Source organism: Onychomys torridus, chromosome 9 (genome assembly GCF_903995425.1).
Source record: "Onychomys torridus chromosome 9, mOncTor1.1, whole genome shotgun sequence".
Taxonomy (NCBI): domain Eukaryota; kingdom Metazoa; phylum Chordata; class Mammalia; order Rodentia; family Cricetidae; genus Onychomys; species Onychomys torridus.
Genome location: NC_050451.1, coordinates 34,754,604 through 34,777,156, shown reverse-complemented (window position 1 = coordinate 34,777,156; position 22,553 = coordinate 34,754,604). Strand labels below are relative to the sequence as shown.

General features: G+C 46.6%; 4 protein-coding genes across 9 annotated transcripts in view; 1 reads left to right on the top strand and 3 right to left on the bottom strand.

Moving 5' to 3' along the window:
* Fam149b1 (family with sequence similarity 149 member B1) overlaps positions 1–10,169 on the top strand; it is a 38,114-nt gene extending 27,945 nt beyond the window's left edge. Inside the window, exons 8-14 of one of the 2 annotated variants that reach the window (XM_036198835.1) lie at positions 990–1,114; positions 2,499–2,602; positions 4,265–4,489; positions 4,903–5,026; positions 5,247–5,366; positions 8,508–8,586; positions 9,434–9,568. In XM_036198835.1, coding sequence (XP_036054728.1) covers positions 990–1,114; positions 2,499–2,602; positions 4,265–4,489; positions 4,903–5,026; positions 5,247–5,366; positions 8,508–8,586; positions 9,434–9,501 — 845 coding nt within the window. In that variant the 3' untranslated portion in view covers positions 9,502–9,568. Of the gene's footprint in view, positions 1–989; positions 1,115–2,498; positions 2,603–4,264; positions 4,490–4,902; positions 5,027–5,246; positions 5,367–8,507; positions 8,587–9,433 lie in introns of both variants that reach the window. The other variant, XM_036198834.1, reaches the window with a different exon arrangement.
* A 1,596-nt stretch (positions 10,170–11,765) lies between these two features.
* Dnajc9 (DnaJ heat shock protein family (Hsp40) member C9) lies at positions 11,766–15,639 on the bottom strand. The gene is given in 6 exon segments (XM_036199477.1): positions 11,766–12,052; positions 12,351–12,437; positions 14,806–14,842; positions 14,844–15,058; positions 15,148–15,288; positions 15,460–15,639. Coding segments are annotated over 6 exon segments (774 nt in total). The 3' UTR covers positions 11,766–11,938.
* A 3,793-nt stretch (positions 15,640–19,432) lies between these two features.
* Positions 19,433–21,007, bottom strand: Mrps16 (mitochondrial ribosomal protein S16). Its single transcript, XM_036199527.1, has 3 exons — positions 20,854–21,007; positions 20,043–20,303; positions 19,433–19,666 (listed from the first exon to the last, which is right to left on the bottom strand). The coding sequence occupies exons 1-3, from the start codon at positions 20,864–20,866 to the stop codon at positions 19,533–19,535; spliced, it is 408 nt and encodes a 135-aa protein (XP_036055420.1). The 5' UTR covers positions 20,867–21,007; the 3' UTR covers positions 19,433–19,532.
* Positions 21,008–21,969: 962 nt separating this feature from the next.
* Positions 21,970–22,553, bottom strand: part of Cfap70 (cilia and flagella associated protein 70) — a 63,146-nt gene continuing 62,562 nt past the window's right edge. For all 5 annotated transcript variants that reach the window (XM_036199257.1, XM_036199259.1, XM_036199258.1 and 2 more), the window contains 2 exons: positions 22,381–22,428; positions 21,970–22,194 (listed from right to left, as the gene is read on the bottom strand). In XM_036199257.1, coding sequence (XP_036055150.1) covers positions 22,114–22,194; positions 22,381–22,428 — 129 coding nt within the window. In that variant the 3' untranslated portion in view covers positions 21,970–22,113. The remainder of the gene's footprint in view (positions 22,195–22,380; positions 22,429–22,553) is intronic.

Genomic DNA, 22,553 nt, shown 5'->3' with positions numbered 1-22,553 from the left:
ACAACAAGCGTTCCTGACTTCTGAGCCATCTCTGCAGCCCCCGATCTCTCTCCTAGTTCGCCATTTCTGTGACCTTCTGCCAAAGGTTACATTTCAGTTTAGAGGCTTTTGTGGATTTATTGTGTTCTTTGAAAATTTTGCTTCTTTTTATATTTTGCACTTACTCATAGTTTCAGAGTTTTTAAGAAAGATCTTAGCTTTCATTCAATGTCTGTCTGTCCTGAGTTTGGAAATCTTTCCAGAGCTAGCAGTGCTGAGCCACTTGCTCTTTTTCGGGGGCTGGGTCTCTGTGTAGAAAATATGACTTCTAATGGTTTCTATTCCAGTGCATCGTCCACAGCAGAGGTTCTCAGCTTTCCCAATGCTTCGATCCTTTAATACAGTTCCTCAGGGTGTGGTGACCCCCAGCCGTAGTTATTTTGTTGTTATTTCATAACTAATTTTGCTACTGTTGTGAATCATAATATAAATATCTGAATTCAGGATATCTGATATGCGACCCCTGTAAATGGGTTGTTAGACCACCAAGGGGCCAAGACCCACAGGTTGAGAACCACTGGTTTATGGGCACTGAGGTCAGCATTGATAACCTGAAGGCTCTGGAGTCCTACAGTAGTCACTAGCAACGTGTGGCTCTTTAACTTTAAAAATTGTGTTCCACAGTCACAGTAGCCGCATTTTAAGTGTCCCATGGTGTCATCTCCGTGGCCACCACACTGGGCAGCACTGATGTAAAACCTTTCCATCAATTCTAAAGGTTCTATCATAGATCTTTGCTTTTCCTTCTGCTTGGCACCACCAGCTGTCATCAGCCTGGAAACCACTTTAAACTGAGCTCTCAGCCTGAGGGCTTGTAACTGTGCGGGTGCATGCAGCTGAGCTGCAGAAGTGAGCGAAGCCTTTCTAGAGACTGCTAGCTGTCAGGGAGAGTGTCTCAGTACTGTCAACAGAAGATAGCTCTGGATAATGGATCCTGTTCCTTTGCTCAGATGATGAGAGTAACGTTGAAATTACCAGACTGGATTCCGGAAGTCCCTGTGTGCTGAACGAACAGCATCCTTTGGTCTTACCTCGAATGCCGCAGTCCAAGGTGCTGTCCATCACCTCAAATCCGGTAAGCCCCCGAGCAGATTGTGAGAACCCAGGACTGCTTTTGCAGAGGAAGCAGTGTTTTCTTTGGTTGCATTATTTCTGGCAAGGTTCATAACAACATAGTCATATTGTTATGTTAAGAGATGGTTTCACTGTATAGCCCAGGCTGGCCTCAAACTCACTGTATAGCCCAGGCCAGCCTTGAACTCATAATCCCCCTGCCTCAGCTTCTCCAGTGCTGGGATTACAGGTGTATGCCACCTCTTCCAGAAAGAGGAAGGAAAGTATTGTATGGCAAAAGAGATGATTAAAGGGCACCAAATGATAGCTAGCTCAAGGTGGTAATATTAGAACTAGGATTAATTCTTTATGAAGCCTTGGGAATTTAAGTTATTCAGTAGGACTTAGGGAGAGATGCACCCCGTAGTTCTAGCTACTCAGGAGGCTGGCACAGGAAGATGACTTGAGCCCCCCATTCCAAGGCTAGGCTGGGCAATACAAAGACCCTGTCATAAAAAAATTAAATAAAAAATAAAAAAAATAAAGAGCAGTGAATGATCAAGAACCAGTGCTCTGGGGCTGGAGAGATGGCACAGGGGTTAAGAGCACTGACTGCTCTTTCAGAGGTCCTGGGTTCAATTCCCAGCACCACATGGCAGTCTATAACTCTAGTTCCAAGGCTCTAACACCCTTACATAGACATACATTCAGGCAAAACATCAATGCACATAAAATAAATAAATCTTTTTAAAAAAGAAAGAAATGACAGTCCTTTTTAAAAGAAGAAAAGAAGAAGAAGAAGGAGGAGGAGGAGGAGGAGGAAGAAGGAAGAAGAAGAAGGGGGGCCTGGAAAAATGGCTCAGAGGTTAAGAGCACTGACTGCTCTTCCAGAGGTCCCGAGTTCAATTCCTAGCACCCACATGGTGGCTCACAACCATCTGTAATGAGATCTGCTGCCCTCTTCTGTGTACATAACAAATAAATAAATCTTAAAAAAAAAAAAGAACAACAACAACAACAACCAGCACTCTAGGCTAGTGAAAGATGAGTGTGCAGAGGTCAGGATCATGTGCTGATAAAAAAGATCAGTTACTTTGCACTTATTTTTTTCTACTGTTCCGGTCTTCTTTTCTCTTTTAAGCAATAATAGTGTTTCTCCCTCCCCTATGAGAGTGGCCACTGATTTCCATCTGTGTGGATCAGCTGACACTTAGAAATACAGAACAAAGAAAATAGTCCTGTTCTCTTGACAGTGCACTTTGCAGGCTACTGGCCAGCTTCTAAAAGTTAAGGCACAAGGCTGGGGTGGGGGTGTATAAAAATAACCTCACTGGGGATACTAACTTTGCGAACTTAGCAAATGGAGCGGGTGTCTTCACCAACCGATGTCTGCTTTTGACACATAGATGAGTTTCTGTCAAGCAAGTGGTCACCAGCCAAATGTGAATGGCCTCTTGGTTCATGGGATGCCGCTACAGCCGAGGAACCTCTCTCTGATGGACAAGCTCCTGTAAGAAGCTCCACTTTTCATTCCCTGGAGAGCTTGAATAGAGTGTTGAGAAACAGAGGAAGAGGGACTGAGGTTAGGGGGATGAACAGTGTCAGCTCTGAGAGTGCACCATCAGGAAGTTTGATTAGGGGAAAGTGGGTTTCTTTTGGGTTCTGTTTTCAGTGACGGACCACCTTCAGAGAATGTGGAGAGATCAGGTTTGGGGACTTACTTAAAGGTCACTTAGTAAAGGATGGTAGTTGAACTCACAGTGAGACAGGAAAGGAGCTGACAGAAGAGAACACTGAGTTAAAGTCCACCCCACCCCCCTTTCTCTGGTTTTCAAGACAGGGTCTCTCTGTGTAGCCCTGGTTGTCCTGGAACTCGCTCTGTAGACCAGCCCGGTCTTGAACTCTCAGAGATCTGCCTGCCTCTGCCTCCCAAGTGCTGGAATTGAAGGCATGCACCACTACACCCTGCTCAGTCCATGCAGTTTTAATTAGAAAGAAGGAAGACATGAGTGAGTGGTTACTTAGGAAGACCAGAATGATCTCTAAGTCTCAGGGGCTGGAGCTTGGGCATTCTCCTTCCCAAATCCTCCAAACACCAAGGTCCTGGATACAGTCCAGGCCTGACAGGCTGACAGTCAAGTGGCAGAGGCAGGCTGCTCAATTACTTCCCTCTTCACTCCATTTTGTCCCTAGATGTCTTAGAATCAGCAGACTTCCTGGTATCTTCGTAAAACAAACAAAAACCAAACAGAACCAAGCCCCACTGCCATATCTGAAGAGCAGCATCTGACATGTTTGTCTGAAGGCTTACAGGAGACTTGCATCCCTCAGTTGTTTATGCATACGGGGATCTGCTCTGCTTCTCCTACCCTGGGACCCTTGGCTTGTCCCCAGCTTTAAGGCCTCCAGAAAAAACTGTACTCCTGTAGGTTCCAATTAGCTCAGCACTTTAAAGGCTTATTTGTTTTGTTTTGTTTTTTTCCAGTCGGGGTTTCACTGTGTAGCTTTGGAGCCTGCCCTGGAACTCACTCTGTAGACCAGGCTGGCTTCAAACTCACAGAGATCCGCCTGCCTCTGCCTCCCAAGTGCTGGGACTACAGGTGTGCACCACCACCGCCTGGTTAAAGGCTTATTTTTATTAATATATATGAATGTTTTGCTTCCACATATGTGTGTGCAGTGTCCATGGAGCCCAGAAGAAGGTATTAGATTCCCCAAAACTTAGCTACTATTTCAGTATCTAAGCGAGAGCCACACTGGTGCCTCAGATCTACCGAGGATATTTCCTCAGCTCAGAAAGTGCTTCAAATATTGTAGGACTCTGAATGGGAAATACTACCTGTCAGCCTTGCCTTCCCACAACCGAACAAGGGACTACTGTGTGGCAAGCGGATCCCATTCTAGTAAGTTAGGATTGAAACGGGTTATTGTTAGGTACTCACCTACCCGAGCACTTGAGAGGCCAGGCAGAAGGACCTCAGATCCCAGCCTGACCTAGGCTAGCTAACAAGCCCCCATCTCAAAAACAGCCTCTCATGCCCAACTCCTAGGATAGCCTCTGCAGGCCACTTTCTCTGTTCTTCCCTGAATGTCTTAGGCTAAGGCTTTTATCCTGAGCCTTGTCCTCTTTTAAACTGTGGTTTTCATTGTGGGTTTCTGATTTGGCCACTAGAGATCTTGATGACAAGCTACTTATGAGGCCTGGCTCCAGTTCCGTCCTTTCAAACAGAAATTGGCCAAACCGAGCCCTGGAGCTCAGTACGTCATCTTTGTCATATACAGTGCAGTCCGCCAGAAGACGCAACCCTCCACCACGTACCCTTCATCCTATCAGCACCAGCCACTCACGCGCCGGGACGCCATGGCCAGCAGAAGAAGTCCTCAGAGGATCCCGGGTGTAGGTTTCAAAAGCTGCACTTCTGAAACTGGTAAAACCAGTACCAGTAGTTATAGGAATAGTAATAGTGCGTTTGAATATAAGATTGAAGCTGTGCCTAGAACTGATAACTAAGTAGTCACACAATGGATTGTCTGAGTTTTAAGCCAAATTCAAATTTCTTATTGAAGTTTTAGTGAAATTCAAATACTGGGTGAGATCATCCGGTTGATTGTGCTGAAGATTTGTATATATGAAATTTAAGGGAGAAAAAAAAACTCTTTCCAAAATTGCCTCTCCTTTTCTGAAAATCTAGATGGCTTAAAGCTCCCAGAGCCCATTAGACTTAGGCCTGCTTACTGCATTTCTCATGGATTTGCTTGTGTTGGTACAACTTTGCTTTTGCATCTCGGTTTTGCTGGTGGCCTGTGCAGTCCAGTGACCGCAGACACTCTCTCTTCTTCCTCACCAATGCCCCTGGGTCGGAACAATCTGCTGCCACCTATTGGAACAGCTGACGTAGAGCATCTGAGCACCGTGGGGCCACCGCGGCCAACAGTGAGTCTCTTTCCTACGGCCTCCTTGCTGCGTCCTGAAATCTCACAGGCAGTGGTAGTTGTGTAGAGCTTACAGAGGCGTAGTTCACTTCCTCTGCCAAAAAGAAACTGGGTCCAGGTCGTGAGTGAAATGGGGGTGGAGCTGTTGGCAGAGGGGTACCTCAGCTGCTGCTGAGGAACATGCTCAGCGCCCCACACTGTTAGCTGTTTCTCCTCTGCAGAAACCCCACGGTGACTCCAGCCGAGCTCGAAGTGCGGTGGTGGATGAGTCTAACCAGCAGCCCCAAGAGAGGCTCCTTTTACCTGTCTTCTCCAGACCCAACACAACTCAGTCGTTCTTGGTAAAGTGCTTCCTGTTTCAGAGGGTTAAACACAGCGCCTCAGATGGCTGACGCTGCTCTTGAACTCCGAACCCTTCTGCCCCCAGCTCCCAAGTGCTGGGATTACAGGGGCTAGCTACCTACCCAACCAACTCCTGTTTGCCCTTGGGAATTGGGGAAAGAATGGGGAGGGGCGGGTATAAGTTTGACAAACTTAGGACTTTAACTTGATTAAGGAAAAACAGTTGGCTGTTCTAATGATAAAAATACCATTCTAAGTGTGCCCCCTGAAAATCTTCAGTGGTCCCCATCCTCATTCTTGTGGTAGTAAAACGTCCTATTCATAAATTAAAATCTTCAGCAACTTACTGCGAGCATAAACAAACACAACAAACTCCAGTGCAGTGCGCACCCAGCCAGCCTGACCTGACTGCCCTGCTCCTGTGGAATGGCCTGAGAAGTGGTGTCACACCAAGGGCCAGAGTCCCATGGCTGTTTGAAATGCTGACACTTGCCTCCTCACTCGCTGTGCACTTACTGGCCCTTTTACTCTTAAGGAAGGATCTGAAGAAAGCATGACAACTGGGCCACGTATGGACCTTGCACACTTGTAGGTCAGTGCATGGCCCTGCCTCATCTGCTTTGGCAAGAGGGCTTGCAAAGCATGGGGATGTGATGGGGCACGTGTTGAGTGCTTAACTGGGAATTCGGTGTACTGCACCAGTTTTCAGAATGGTAGCATTTGTAGCTCATGTATCCCAACTTGACCCTTGAACCATCTTCTCCTAACAGTGGTGGGAGTTCATATCTGCATGTTTCAAAAGGCTCCCATGACAGAGGACAACGGGGGCATCCAAAACTACAGAAACTTATTATTTTCAGTTACAGAAGCTGGAATCTCTCTCTGCAAGCCTTTGCTGCCTCTGTGTAGCTTCTATGGCTTCCACGAGCATGGAGCCTAGCCTAATAGATGAGCCCCAGATCCCAGGGAGACACTGTTGCCAAAACCAAAGTGGAAAGCTCCTAAGAACCACAACATTAAACTCTGGCATGTGCACAGTATGTGGATGCATACTCATACCGCACATAGACACAAATAAAACCAAATTAAAAACAGTTGGGGGGGTTGAGGATTTAGCTTAGTGGTAGAGCGCTTGCTAGGCCCAGGGTTCGATCCTCAGCTCCAAAAAAAAAAAAAGTTGGGGCTGGAAAGATGACTCATTGGTTAAGAGCACTGGCTGTTCTTCCAGAAACCCCAAGTTCGATTCCCAGCACCCAGCTCACAAGTATCTGTAACTTCCTGGTAAGCATACATACACGCAGTCAAAATATCTATTACAAATAAAATAAAAATTAAAGATAACAGCCATTGAATTTATGGTCCAGTCTAATCCAATATGACTTCTTCACTTGATTACTTATGCAAAGAAATGGTTTTCCAAAAATAGTCACATTCACAATTTCCAGGTTGATAGGAATTTTGAAGGGCACTATTCAACTGAAAACTATGAGGCTTAATTTAGAGGAAAGGCAAAAAGGAAATGTAGTTCTGATTCTTAATGATTAATGTGAACCCCAGAAAACCTAAAACATCTTCTGAATTGGTCTCATTAGACTCAGAACATTTATTAAACAATGTCTGATTATGTTCTACAACTATGTTCTTTCCTTTCAAAATGTAAGTTTTAGTTGCCTTAGGAATAAAACTCAACATATGAACATTTCAAAATCTCTTTAAAAATAAGTTTGTAACAGTAGAAATTGCTTGTCTTAGCATTATTTTCCCCATTTTCCATCATAAAAAAGGTGAAGTAGTAACTGGATATAATTAAGAAAGAGTGTGATCTCCGAACCTTAGGCCGAACCTTGGACTAGAACTCTGCCCCTTGGTCCTTTGATCGAGGCTAGGAGTCCGTGGCCCTCAGTTCAGGACTATGCAGGACTGCTGCCTGACTCTGTAAAGGAAGCTTTATTGAAGCCGAGCCGCCAAGCTCATTTGCCTTTAGCTACTTTCACCTTTTCAACAGCATGTTAAGTCATTGCAGTGGAAACTGTGTGGTCCACAAAGCAATCTGCTAAACCCTAGTCTCCACAGTGTGCTACCTTCCCCAGGAAAAAGCCCTACCTCCTAATCCAGGCTCTCACAGACGTCTTCACTCAAGAACACCAGCAGGGTGCTTCATTTTAGTTTTTACATTTTAAATCCCTTGAGGTCACTTTGGTGTGTTGTTGTTGTTGTTGTTAGTTTTTTCGAGACAGGGTTTCTTTGTGTGGCCTTGGCTGTCCTGGATCTCACTCTGTAAACTAGGCTGGCCTCGAACTCACAGAGATCCACCTGCCTCTGCCCCCTAATTGCTGGGATTAAGGACATGCCGGTAACTTTGAAATGTTTGAGTTTCATAAAGCTAAAAACTCAATGGAAAGTTAAGTTTCATCGCACTGTGAACTCATGGGTGTCCTTTCCTCTCATCGATGGCATTGATTCTATTTCAGTGGCATGCTATATCAGATCTCATTCTCTGGGCCAGCTATGATGTTGCAGACCTGCAATCCCAACACAATGGAGGCAAAATAAAGCAGCCTCTTGTATCTAATTGCAACATTACACCATATGTATTATTTGTAAATACTAAGATTTTCTTAAAGACCTATTAATATGTTATAGAACATGCAATCCTTACAAGTTAGCAAATCTCTTTGTGGACATCTGGCTTGGAACTTTCTTCTTTGAATTGAACATAGTGCCCCCAAATTGACAGATGACAGTTTTTCATTGTTAATGTCAGGGTTTTCCTGTGTCTTTGAGTGAGATGTTCCCCATAGTGTAGGGCATCTGATAACTTGGTCCCTAGCAGTGGTGCTGTCTGGGCAGTTGAGGAGGTATGGCTGGCTGGAGGAAGTATGCTATGGAGGATGTATGGGAGAGTTTAAAGACTCCCACCATTGCTAGTTAGATCTGCTTCCTGCTTGAAATTCAAGATGTGGACTCTGCAGCTCTTCCTGCTGCCATGCTTTCTGCTTCCCTGCCTGGATGGACACTAACCTTCCTTCTGTCTTGGAGTCTATCGAAGCAGTAGAAAAGCAGCTCATGCAGTTTGTTAAGCCTCCAGCAAGGATCTCTGGGAGAAGCTGCATCCTAAGATGTCTTTTCTTTTCTTTTAGCCAGATACACAGTACCGAAACTCGTGTGCTTCTGAGTATCCTCACCAGGCCCGCCCTGGCAGGGGGTCTGCAGGTCCAGGTGGGCTGCAGTTCATGCTTTTGTCTCTCTAGTCCCACACGTTCTCCTTTCCTGCAGACTTGTCTATATTTAGCTATCCCTCATCTATGTAAATCGGATTAGCATTATTTTGGAAGATGGCTATAAAAGAATGGCCAACTACTCAAAGCCAAAAAGTTCTAGATTTCTGCTTTTTTTTTTTTAATTTAATACCAAGTAAATTATCTTTCAGGTAAATTACTTTTTTAAAAAAAAACAAAAATTGTCAGGCAACTCACAACCACCTGTAAGTCCAGATCTGAGAGATCAGACTCCCTCTTCTGGCCCCTACAGGTACCTGCACATATGTGGCATACATTCACAGGGACAGACATACACATAAATAAAAATAAATCTTTTTTTTAAAGCCTCCAATCTTGCTACTCCATCAGCTACACTTTTAGTCAGATGTTAACTGAAATGTGCATCTTAGTTTTTAAATGAGTAGGCTCTCAAGCAAAACTAAGCTACAGCTTTGGTTTTGCTTTGAGACAGAGTCTCTACTATTTACCCCTAACAGTCCTGAACTTACTATGCAGACCAGGCTGGCCTTGATCTTAGAATCCTCCTGCGTCTCTTCCCAATCACTGAAAGGTATCTCACCAAATTCAGCTTGCTTTCACTCCTTAGACTAGTTGTTTCTTCAGTAGCATAAACTATTCAAACATGGCTTTTAGTGCCTTGGTGAATGTATACTTAGTACTAAGAGACAATCTCCAAATTTAAAGTCCACTAGTAATTTATGCAAAAATCCCTCAGATATGAACTTTAATGTTACCAAACATAAACTATTTATTAATGTTATTTTGTGCAATTCTGTGTCTGACAGGTCCTCAGTCACATGGGTCTACAAAACCTCAATGCAGAGGTGGACCCATCTCTAGAACCAGGCAGTGACCACAGGGCAAGTGAGAATCTGCAAGGCTGCAGCAGACTGCAAACACATGGAAGGTTTCGTGCACCAGTGCTCAGGCCCGAGACGAAGCAAAGCTTGGGCCATCTTCAAAGCTATCTTGGTAGGACTGTCCGAGCAACACTACAGAGTATCTGCCAAAGACTGCGTGGGCAACTGTTCTGTGTCCAGTTACTTACTGTCTTCTTCCAGCTGTTCCACTGGGCAGTAAAGACTGTACCCAAAGACATGACAATGAAAAACCACCCCTAATCACTGCTGTTGTCTGTAACCAATCACCAGTTCAATTCTTGTACAATTCAGTGAGATTACATACACACAGATGATTCAGATCACTGGCTTCAGAATATTTCTGCTTATATTAATTTCTGGAGAACTGCACTGTTCTAACATATTTTTAGAAGTGCTGCCAAAAATCTGAGATACTCGTCAAATAAATGTCATTCCTAAACTTTAAGTCCCTTATTACATTTAAGTTATTTTTGTGTGTGTGCATGTGTGTGGGCATACACATGGTCAGAGGACAGCTTGCAGGAGTCAGGCCGAACCCAGGGGTCTCGGGGGAGGGGCCTTTGCCTGCTGAGCCACCCCGCCAGCCAATCTTCCTTTCTAAAAAGCAGAATAAAATAAAAAGCTAACTATAGATAATCAGCACTCGTGTAAAGAAATCAGTTTCTTTCTCCTAGGACAGCCTTACATGCCTGCTTCATTCACATCATGGTGTGCACGCATGGGGAAGCCAGATACTGCTGGGTATCTTTCCTTTTCTCCATCTCATTTTTTAAGACAGGGTCTCTCGCTGAACATGGAGCTCCTCATTCATGCACCACAACAGGGTTTTTAGTCCGTGGTGGGGACCCAAACTCAGTCTTCGTGCTTGTGATAGAGTACTTGACCACTGAGCCCACTCGCCATTCAAAGAGCACTGAACTGGAGAACTCCATGTTCCTCCAGTTACACCACAAGCGTCTCAAGAACACTAGAAGTGCAGCAGTGGTGTTGACTCGGCTCGAGTCCTTCCTAGTAAAATGGCACCGACTGCTGCCTTAGCTAGCACACCACCTTGACGTTACTTATTTTCAGAGTGGCTAAATCCAAATGGTTGTCTATCGATTGTGACTTAAATTATTCCAAGTTCTTATACCATCAACTCGATAAGATGCTTCAGCTATCCCACACTGAATTATAGTTTAATTCAATTAAATAGTTGTAACGTGCTTGTGGTCACAAAGAATGTGTAATGTATCCACCGTGGATGATAATGCTCAGTAGGAAAAGAGGCTCGCTTCTGCATTAGTCTACAATCAGGACTTGAACAGTCACTATAAAGACGCCACATACTATAGTGAATACCTACCAACCCAGGGTATAAATGAGAACTGTTCTCACAAATCTGTACAGTGAGTACACTCTAACACCACGTCTACACAGGTGGCCTTTCTAAGCAGCTGTGACTCAGAGTACCCCTCAGGCCACTCAGTTGAGTTCCTCACCCTTTTATGTATGTGTCCCCTCAAAGCTAGTACCCATCTTTACAAACACCTGAGTGCAAGTCTACATAGCAAATCCCAGGCTAGCCAGAGGTACACAGCAAGACACAGCAAACGAGCAACAAGCCAGGCAGTGGCAAGCAGTGATCTCTGAGTTCCAGGACAGCTAAGGCCACATAGAGAAACCCTGTCTCAGGGGAAAACAAAAAACCAAACCAAAACAAAAAAGATTGAAACACATAAAAACCCTGCTGTACTTAATACATACAAATTAATGAGTTTGGATCTCACTCTTACAGATGAAAAGTACCGACAAGCCCCGTGAAATGCCTAACCCCAAGCCCTGCAAAGACAGTGCTACGACATTGTCTCTGCTGCAGAAGCCAGCCTGTCTGTTGTAAGGCTGACTTGCTTACTTATCTAAGCATTGTACTTTTCTAGATAAATGGGTCATTTAATAACCCACCAGACCTTTTAAGTTTTTCTTTATTTAGTCATATACAATCTTACAAAATAGTCTACAGTAATATGAACACCCACTTCTACCACAAGGACAGAAGACAAAACATAACAGTGGGCCAGGAGAAGAGAATCTGTAGGATCATGAAGAAGCTGTTCACCAAGTGTCCTGAGGGTGTTCTCTGTAGGGAGAGAGCATCAGCTCCCTGGGCAGAGTACCCATGGAAGCAAGTGTTGTTAGACCGACCCACCCTCCCAGTCGTCACCACTACATCCTTTATGTGAAGCCCTCACACAACGTCAGGTGAATTCTAGGAAACTCTAAGGTCAAGTTGATGAATCTTCCCTGTCTTAGGTGAGCCACATATTTTAAGCAGAACAAACTTCTCTCAAAGGTTAGGCTAGCACCTGCCTTCACCTTGTTTACCATGGCACTAGTGACACATAAGGACTCATGAAGAGAAAAACTCCATTATTTCTTTTCCTTCTTGGATGCCGCTCTTTTCCCTTTGGAAGGTTTGCAGTATTTTGCTTCCAACTGAGCCAGGAAATTGTCCATTTCCTTTTGCCGATCCTTTTGTCTGCTCTGTTTGAGAAGTTAAAACACAGCTTTCAAAATGTAACTCTGTCCACTGAGACAAAGCAGTCCACGGTTAGGAGGGGCTGGAGTCAGGAAACACCCCAGGATTAATAATGGTAGGGCTCCCTCTGGAGTGGTAACAATACTCCAGAACCAGTGGTGGGGAAACTACTTGTTCACATGGTTAAAGTTATGTGTAATTGTGCCTTAAAAGAAAAACAAAACCGGAACACACTCCAAAGACTATACACCCAGTAAGGGACGTGAGGGCTGTGAGGGAGCTTGAGGAGCCTGCCAAGTTTACCTGGATGAGAGCTTTCAGGTTCTCCACTCCGTCCTGTAGCCCCAGCTCCTTTCTGCTCCACTCTGCCTCCTTAGCCTCTTCCTCAGCCTGAACAGAAACTCTGATCAGACTCCATGGCAACCAAGAAATAACGGAAATACACCTTTTTTCCCTTAAAGGAAATGTTAAGACCCCTTCTAGAGCTGGAGATACATGAGTAAAATTACACATGGTTTTCATTAGAAGGCAGCATCCGCTGCTCTGATGCGGCTGTTTTATCCCCAGTTATACTTCCTAGAGAGCCCAAGTACTCTGGCATCACAAAGCACACGGTGACACAAAGGAAAACAACCTACTAGGTGGTCTGGCAGGGGGGTCACATAGCCAGGGGCAGATTCAAAAAGAGATGTCAGCTATCAGACACCTCAAGATCTTCATCTGAAACCCCACTGTGTACACAGCACTGGTGGCAGCCTCGTGAACTGCAGTGGTTCAAAGGCTTTCTCGGGAGCTGGACATGGCTCCGTGGTTAGCAGCACTTCTCACTCCTCAGCATGCCCAGCACCCGTCACCAGCTCCTGGAAATCAACAGCCTCTTCTTGGCCTCTGTGGGCACCCACACTCATCACACACCACACACACACACACACACACACACACACACACACACACACACTTAAAAATGTTTTCTGAGTAGTTAGAAAAACATGAGCAAATTCAGTTTTAGTCTTTCTTTACCTGATTTGAAAGCTGCCTTCACTTAACAAAATTTGCCAAAATACCACAAGAACACCTAAAGGCAGCAACAATGAAATACGAGGCCTTAACTCCTTGAAAAATGCTCGTAATTAGCAAAGAGTTTCATTAATGCTGGGAATAATAATAAATTAGGATCTTGTTATCCCAGAACAGAAACAAGTTTTGCTTTATCCTCGCCTCTTGAGATTCAGCACCTTAGTCCCTTCACACTGGTTAGCACTCAGACTGTCATTTCCCTCAATCTCCTAAGTCTCTCAAACTAAATCACGTGTTCGAATACAGCTGTCCTCAGTTTTACCTGAGAAAATGATTGAAATGATTAACAAGCTGTGGGCATGACTCGAAGCAGATGTAGCCATCAACAAAATCACTTTGCTATCTTCTCACTTCTTCCCTCAGAGCAACAGACACGAGTCTCTTATCTCAGTAGAACAGGCCCTAAACTCACCCATACACAAAGGTCAGTTTCTCTGCAATTTCATGTATCCCAAAGCTCCAGCTCTTTGCCAGTCCACTTGGGCCACACCAAAGACGACTCAAGTGCCCAGCAGACACCTAAAATCTTAAACTGCCTGCTCTCCAGAGCTCTCATTGTGAGAGCCAAGATGAAGCAACTGATGCTTTAATGGCAGTCCAAGGTAACTTGTCCAAAGAGCATTTGGACACAGACCTTTGCTACCCTGAATTCCTATGCTACCATCCCTACCAACTCTGGCTCAACAGGGGTATCAAGAATTCCACGTCCCAGGGGTTGGGGATTTAGCTCAGTGGTAGAGCACTTGCCTAGCAAGCGCAAGGCCCTGGGTTCGGTCCTCAGCTCTGGAAAAAAGAAAAAAAAAAAAAGAATTACAAGTCCCAATCCTCAATTCTCAGCCATCAAGTGTTCCTCAGAATGGGGGCCGAAAGACTCACCTCAATGTGCTTTAAAAAAAAGAGAGAGAAAGAAGAAGCAGGTGTAGTCTGGAGAGACCACTCAGTGGTCAGAGACCAGAGTGTCAAATCCCTGGGGCTGAAGTGACGGCGAGCCACCCGACCTTGGTGCTGGAACTGAACTTCTCTGTAGGAGCAGCACATGCCCCCAGAGCTACTTCTCCAGCCCCTCAGTTTAAAATGTTTAACAATTATATGCATTTACAGAATTTAAAAAGTAAATCTGTGCTTTCTCCCCCCTCTTCTCAGCAGTTTGAGACTTAATTTGGGACCTACCACATACTAGACTCCCAAATCCGGCAGTGAGCCACACACCAGCAGCGAGCTCAGAAGTGGCAATCTCTTCCATTAGCCTCCTCTGTGCTCAAGTACAAGGACCACCACGCTTTAGCATTCTACACTCAAAAAGACAACCCTGCCATCTCCCTGTTCACCAACCACATACGGGCAGCAGCCCCTGCCATGTAACCAGGCTCCACACATCTCCCCAGGAAAGCCTCGGCAAGGCTACAAGGACTGCCCATGTGAAAAGTGTTTCCAGTCACTTTCAGGTTGATTTCACACAATCCATAAAGTAATCATTTTCAGCACAACACACACACACACACACACACACACACACACACACACACACACGTTTCTTCATGATCTGACAAAACTGTCTAGTTAGAGGGGTGCTGCAGGTGAAGTGGCCTGTATTTCAGCAGTCTATTCCCATCGCTGTACATACTCCAAGATCCCTTTCTGAAGCAACTGAGATTATGTCAGGAACAGCATTCAAACTTACCCTCCACTTCCTTGCATTCATCTTTTGCTTAGACTCTGACGAAGGCATTGTAGGACGGGACCTCTTTTGCATCGATAGCTTGTTGGATGATGTTTCTTATCTGGGGCTCCTCTGTGTACTGAACACAAAGCACAGACTCCATGATCTGATCCATGTTGCCCTTGAAGTCCAGGTAGGCCTACTTAACATTGGCTAGCTGTTCTTCAGAGCCTTTGTATGTCCTTTCAAAAGCCTGAATGTCCTCTAGCGAGATCTAATAACAAAGAAGATCGCCTTAACTTCGAGAATTTTACTTGTGGCCCGGACGATGGGAATGAGTCAAAGCCAGTAAAGCCCTTTCACCTTTTTAAAAAGTAATCTCCAATAGGCATCCCAGTCCCGGTCTTGGTTGAGGCCAACAGTGTCCTCATCCACTGTCCCCTGTTCATCGTACACTGCTCTCTGCTCCTGGTCACTCATAACCGCATAGACTCTCCCCAAGATCTGCAGGCAAAGAGCATCCAAAAAGTCACCCTGAACCTCCCGCTGACACCGTGAGGCTAGACAAGCTTAAGAATGCCAGGCCGGTGATCAGCAGTGCGCTGTCCCGGGGGTGGGGTCGCCGCAGGAGCGGGAGAAGTCCGGGGGGGGGCGCCGGAACAGCGGCCCACCTACCTGGAAGCAGCGGGTGGCATCCTCTTTCTGGTCCGGGTCCACAAGGTCCGGGTGCACTTGCAGGGACACCTTGTGGTAACCATGTCGGACCTCGCCATTGGAAGCCTCGCTCCACACGCCTAGCACCTGGTAGAGGTCCGCAGTGACAAACACCTGTTCCCACAGCTCCAACAGTCCCATGCTGGGGAAGAGGCTGCTCTGCAAACTCCAAGAACCCGCGCCCATCAGCCGCTCCGCCGCTCTTTCCCGCCCAAACAGCCTCCGGCGCCTGCGTCACAGGAGGCGAGGGGGCGGGGCCAGCCGCGCTTTACGGCAGCCGCAAAACGGACTCGATCTCGCCTGCGGAGTAAAATACGGCCCTCAACATGAGCTCCGGCTCGCCACGCCCCCACCCCACCCCCCCCCCAGATTCCTTGCCCAGAAGCTGACTCAATGACACATGGAAGTATTTCACGGTGTCCCAATAAAAAGCGGTTACTCGGGCGGGCGAGCATGCTCAGCCATGCCTGACGGCCTCCAGGACCCATCAAGTTGTCTTCTGACCTCCACACCACACATTACAGAAAATAAGTAAATGTAATACAATGTATTAGCGCTGAGAAATTTACTATGCTCAACTCAAAGGTTAAAGTATCGTGTGGTGTGTGTGTGTGTGTGTGTGTGTGTGTGTGTGTGTGTGTGTGTGTGTGGTGTGTGTGTGGTGTGTGTTGTGTATGTGTGGTGTGTGTGTATGTGTGGTGTGGTGTGTATGTGTGTGTGTGTGGTGTGTGTGTGGTGTGTGTGTGGTGTGTGTATGTGTGGTGTGTGTGTGTGTGTGGTGTGTGTGGTGTGTGTGTGGTGTGTGTGGTGTGTGGTGTGTGGTGTGTGTGGTGTGTGTGTGTGGTGTGTGTGTGTATGTGTGGTGTGTGTGTATGTGTGGTGTGGTGTGTATGTGTGGTGTGTGGTGTGTGTGGTGTGTGTGTGTGTATGTGTGTGTGGTGTGTGTATGTGTGGTGTGTGTGTGGTGTGTGTGTGTATGTGTGTGTGGTGTGTGTGTGGTGTGTGGTGTGTGTGCGTGTGGTGTGTGTGTATGTGTGGTGTGTGTGTGTGTGCGTGTGTGTGGTGTGTGTGGTGTGTGTGTATGTGTGGTGTGTGTGGGGTGTGTGTGTGTGTGTGTGGTGGTGTGTGTGTGGTGTGTGTGTGTGTGTGTGGTGTGTGTGTGTGTGTGGTGTGTGTGTGTGTGGTGTGTGTGGTGTGTGTGGTGTGTGTGTGTGGTGTGTGTGTATGTGTGGTGTGTGTGTGTGGTGTGTGTGTGGTGTGTGTGTGGTGTGTGTGTGTGTATGTGTGTGTGTGTGTGTATGTGTGTGTGTGTGTGTGGTGTGTGTGTGTGTGGTGTGTGTGTGTGGTGTGTGTGTGTGGTGTGTGTGTGGTGTGTGTGTGTATGTGTGGTGTGTGTGTGTGTGTGTGGTGTGTGTGTGGTGTTGTGTGTGTATGTGTGTGTGTGTGGTGTGTGTGTGGTGTGTGTGTGTAAAGATGGTCCTCAAAGCCGTACAACTACAGACTCAAATGACACCATCTGGGATGAATCCCTCAATCTCTGCGGGAAAAGCCTGTGTTGGACAAAACGCACACAACATAGCTTTGAAGAATACCTTTTATCCCAGGACCATGCATATTTGACAGCACAGAATTAATCCCACTCGCCTGCTCCAGACATCTCTCACTTTTGGTGTACATAATATTGACTTAACCTCTCATTTTAAACATTGCAGTGGCTTCTCAGCTTTCCCTCTCCTCGATCTAAAAATCAACACCAACTGTCAGTCCCTGTCTATCTACTCTCAAAGCCCCTCATGCCAAGCGAAGGAAAACCAGCAGCCCCCTTGGAGAGCCTCAACTTCAGAACGTGCGTCAGCTAGCAAATGGTTTCAGAACCCAGATAAGACAAGCCAGAGCATTAGCAGACTTTAGAACCTTCCCAGATACCTTAGCGTTACTCTAAATTTGAAACCTACCTTATCTAGCATATGAAAAACAAATATGTGAAGGAGACACCCAGCCCTGCACAGTGGGGGCTCCCTCACAGACCCTGCATCAGGCACAAACCACACCCAAACACCTGTTCACACAGAGATCCTTTATTAAGTGGGGGGGGGGGGGGGAGTTAAAGTGGCTGCTTTCCTTTTTTATTTTAAATATATTTATTAAAATTCTTTTCATTTTACATATCAACCCCAGTTCCCCCTCCCTCCCCTTCTCCCGCCTCCTCACCTCCCTCCCACTCTACCCCCATCCATTCCTCAGAGTGGGTAAGGCCTCCCATGGTAGTCAACAAAGTCTGGCACACCAAGTTGAAGGAGAGCCTAGCCCCTCCCCATTGTATCAAGGCTGAGCAAGGTGTCCCACCACAGGGAATGGGCTCCAATAAGCCAGTTCATGCACCTGGGATAGTGGCTGCTTCCTGACTCAGGCAGAAAACACCAGCAAATGACCTTGCAAGTAAAATTTTTAAGGAGAGAAAAAGGGGAGTCTGTGTTAGAATGGGTTAGAAGGCTGAGGTATATTTTGATCAACCATGTTAATTTGGTGAACCAAAGGGGGCTTCTGATTGCTGAACTTTAATACTTGGATAGCTGGACCTTGGTAGTCAGCCTCAGGAGGAGGAAGTGGCCAAATAAAGGAACAGACCTTGGTCGATAACTTTAGAAATGTAATCTGAGGTTTTCAGCAAGACAGAAGGAATTGGGGAGAAGGGGAAGGGCCGCATGCTGGAATGGGCTAGTGTCCTTCACCATGTAATTCACGCCCATAGCTGCAGAATCCTATTGTTCTGGTGAAGCAGGTTAGATCTGATCTCACAGAGCCTCTCACTTACCTAAACACAACAGCTCTACCTCACACGGGCAACAATATATGTAGGAAGGCTTTGTAGGTAGACATGTGGAGTCTGAATCCCAAATTGATATGAAAGTTTCCCAGTCTTGAGGTATAGCCTCCCTCCTCATCTGTATACATGGATATAACTGACTTGTGGTTGTGATACTTGTAATACACAAGCAACTTCTCAGTACAGAGTTGACTATATGAAGGGGCTTTGCATTAGCTTCCTTCTAACTACTCTCTTAAAAGACAGTAGAGCCGGGCAGCGGTGGCGCACACCTTTAATCCCAGCACTCGGGAGGCAGAGCTAGGCAGATCTCTGTGAGTTCGAGGCCAGCCTGGTTTCCAAAGCGAGTTCCAGGAAAGGCGCAAAGCTACACAGAGAAACCCTGTATTAAAAAACAACAACAACCAAAAAAAAAAAAAAAAAAAGACAGCAGAGCACGCCTTTAATCCCAGTATTATGCAGGCAGATCTCTCTGAGTTTGAGGCCTGGTCTACAGAATGAATTCCAGGACAGCCTGGGCTGTTACACAGAGAAACCCTGTCTCAAAAAACAAAACAAAAACAAACAAGTAAAGTATTAAAGCCCCAAAGCAACTTTTACAACCCATCTCTGTAAACCTGAGATCACATGTCAAGAAACAATAAAAATCTCTACGAACATAAGCAATAAACAAGGTAACTTCTTGAGCTTTGGGAGGATCCCAAGTAGTAAAGGGAAGATGTGGGCCAGGCACAGCAGCTCTACCTGTAATCCCAGCACTCAGGAGAGAGGGTCAGGAGGGTGGCTGCAGGTTCAAGGCCAGGCTGGTCTACATATCACATGTTACAAGTTCCATGCCAGCCAGGGTCGCAGAGCAAGACCCTGTCTTAAAGAAAACTTCTGAATGGGCCGAGCACATTTTGGTTGAGAGCTCTGAAGCAGGGAGGTACTGAAAGGCAGCACATTGTCACATTGCCCATGTGATCAGGGCCTACCCCAAGGCCAAACCTCCCCGTACCCATTGAATCACAAGGTAAGGCAGGAAGCCTAGCAGGTATCCACACCCAGCTCTAAGGGCAGACGACAAATCTGGCTGACCCCTGCTCAGGCTATGCTGGAAGACCGGGACTTGGAAAACTCCATTTATTGATCCTTAAACCCAACAAAAAGCTCTAGGCAAGAACTGTGAAGGCCCTTGGCCTTGCAGCCACAGCTGTGTGCACGGCCATCAGCTTGCTTCTGTTTCTCCAGGCTCCGGTTCTGTGTTCTGGGACGCTAAGAGAACTTCCCGAGCTCTCTTCCTCCGAAGTCTCTCAGCATTTGTGATCATCATCGGGTGCAGGGGGTAAAAGCCAGAAAGACCTGAAAGCAACAGGATTTTCATTGTAATGCTGCACATGCCACGGCTTCCCAGAACTGAGATGCAACACCTGACCCACACAATAGGCAAGAACCAGGCCAAGCTCACAGTCTACTTCCCAACACTGTTCTTGCTTAAAAAAAAAAAAAAAGACACAATAGTTCCATTTTTTCCCTCAAAATCCCAGTCACTCGTAAGTCTTCTAAAGCAGTACACAAAGGGGGACTCCAGATCTAAAAAAAGGCAATTGCATCACTACATCTTCCACTCCTGTGCAAAGCAGCTTCCACAGAATGAAACTCACTCGTCTTCTCCATTATCCTAGAGCTGACCCCAGTATAAAACCTCTTAAATTATCTAAGCTCAGAGACGGTTTACCCAGAAGTTTCTCCATAGGCTTAGAGAGCTGAGCCCCACAGCCAATCCAATGCCGGATCCGGTCCAGGTTGAGGGCAACCAGCTTTTCTCCGTTACTGTTGGGCATCGGATCATAGGAGCCCAGCTGCTCCACGAAGCGGCCATCCCTGGGACACTTGTTGTGAGCTGCCACGATGCGGTAAAAGGGCCGGTTGGTGCAGCCACCCAAAGCAAGGCGGATGGTTAGGTGGCCCCCACGGTACGCTTTGCAGAGAAAGGTTGCTGTAGAGAAATAACTGGTTAGGACGCAAAAACAGAAGACACAAAACAGGTCCTCTAAGGTAAAGGTACAATTCCTCCTCCTGCTGATGTGTTCTCAATTCCAATCTGTTCCATCCGACTTAGGCACCAACTTATCTGTGAAACTTCCCCGCTTAACCACTCCATCCCGGACACACCTCCTTCTCCCCAAACACGCGCCACACGGCCCTGCCACTTGCTAGGTTGTGACCTTGTCGTACCCTTAGCTGCCTCATCTGCGAAACGATTTCTACGACGATTTTAAGGTAAAAACTGAGAAAAGAGGCCGGGCGTGGTGAAGCACGCCTTTGATCACAGCACGTTTGGGGGACAGAGGCAAGCTCTGAGTTTGCTGTCTAAGTTCGAAGCCAGCTTGTCTTTCCATTGTGCGTTCTAGGCCAGCCAGTGTCACACAGTAAGACCCTGTCTGAAAGCAAAGCGGACTGAGACGAGATTCCACTCTGAGGCAGTGCGGCCGCCCCTAGCCCAGGTCACCGCTCCCCGCACCCGCCCCGAAGCCCCGCGCACTCACTAAGGTGGACCATGGTGCAGCCACGAGCTGGCTGTCCCCCTGCACAGACCAGCTGCACAGAGCCTGAAGCCTGCAGGAGCGCCCCCAAGCGGCCGCAGAGGAGCACGCCCCGACGCCCGCACCGCTCAAGATCCGGAAAGCCCTCTGCGGAAGCGGCTGGCTGCTCGCCCCGCCTCTTCCGCTCTCTCTTTCTAGGTCTACCGGAAGGCAACCAGGCGACCCTGACTGCCTTAAAAGATGCGGAAGAGGTGTGTCTGTAGGCGTGGGGCCGCTGGCTGTGTTTGCTGTGTTTGGGTTGGCTCTCTCTAGTGGTGGGGAGTATTGCGAGACTGCCGGTCCCGTCTACAGGGGTGCCGAGTGCTTTGCAAACACGTCTGTCTGCAGCGATTCCCACCCCGCTTTGGGCCGCAGGCGCTGACCTTGGAGCCCCCCGATATCAGCCTGGTGGGCAGGGAGTCGCACCGGAAAGCCCGGGCGGGTCGGGACACGGCAGGGGATGAAGCTGCCTTCCCTTGCCTTCATAAAGGACTGAGCGAGGAGCAGGATTAAGAATAATTTATTCTTTATTATTATGACTCTCACTTTACCTTGTATTCTCCCACCCTCAGAAAAAATCGCTCCATTGAAAAATGGGGGGGGGAGCTTTTATTTCCGCCTTTACTACATACAACAGGTTCCAAGAAGTTAAGGGTATGAGTTCTTTGTCCTTTCAAGACCTAGAATTACAGCTTCACTAATGACTTTTGCATCTCTGATCACAATGGTGTATAAAAGCCACTCTCCTGATTTAGATCCTTGAAAATACCGCTGATTTAAAGAAATTAGTACGTTTATCTTAGCAAAGACCTCTTTTAGCTCTCCCAAAAAACTTAGCCTCCAGGATATCTTCTGCTCTTACCCAGTGACACAGCATGGCAGTGTTCTAAGCCCACCTTTGAAGATGATGCCTTAATTCCCAAGCCCCAGTAACTGAAGCTGGTCAAGAACTTTGGCAATTGATGATAAACTTTCATTATGCCATATAGCTACCCACAAATATGCCTATTAATTAGTTACATAATTATATAAGAGCATATAAAGTACAATATGCTACATAAGACTCCAGGAACACGCTGATAAATTTTGAGGGTTCTTTTTTTATTGTGATCTGATTTATGTCTAATAGCTAATGTGGGGGAGGTCAGGTTTCATCTGGTGACAGTTTGGGGAGGAAAGATGAGATGCTCGGGGTCCCATATTGAATATCCACTTGTAAGGATGTCAGAAGGATGGATTTCCGAAGCCAACCACTTCCTGGACGGTGTGGATCTCTGCCAGCAGAGCTTCGTCCTTCAGTTTCAGCTGCAGAAACAGGGCAGAAAGAGCAGTTGATTCAGCACAGCATGGAGTTTTGGAGAGTCCTGATTTGAGGCTCTGAATGTGTGGGAATGGAATGGGCTTTTCCTATATTCTCAACCCCATGGGAGCTCCCTTAAAGACGTAGACTGCTGTATTGTTTGCATTCTCAGGGTGACAACCACCTCATACCTTTATCGTGTATTTGTAGGCCTGCTCAGCTTCCAGTTGTCGTCCAACCTGAAACAAAGCACAGCTGGTCTTTCCCAAATCATGTGACTAAATGATTAGGAAGCACATTCATTTCAAGGAGGGACTGCCCCAGACCAACAGTTTGTCATCAGTACAGTGACCAAATCAATCCA

Excerpts from the sequence above, each read along its gene's own strand:
- Mrps16 (XM_036199527.1), bottom strand. Across the intron at positions 19,667-20,042 it reads GCCTATGGAGAAACTTCTGG|GTCTTTCTGGCTTTTACCCC; the intron begins GTAAACCGTCTC and ends TGTTGCTTTCAG.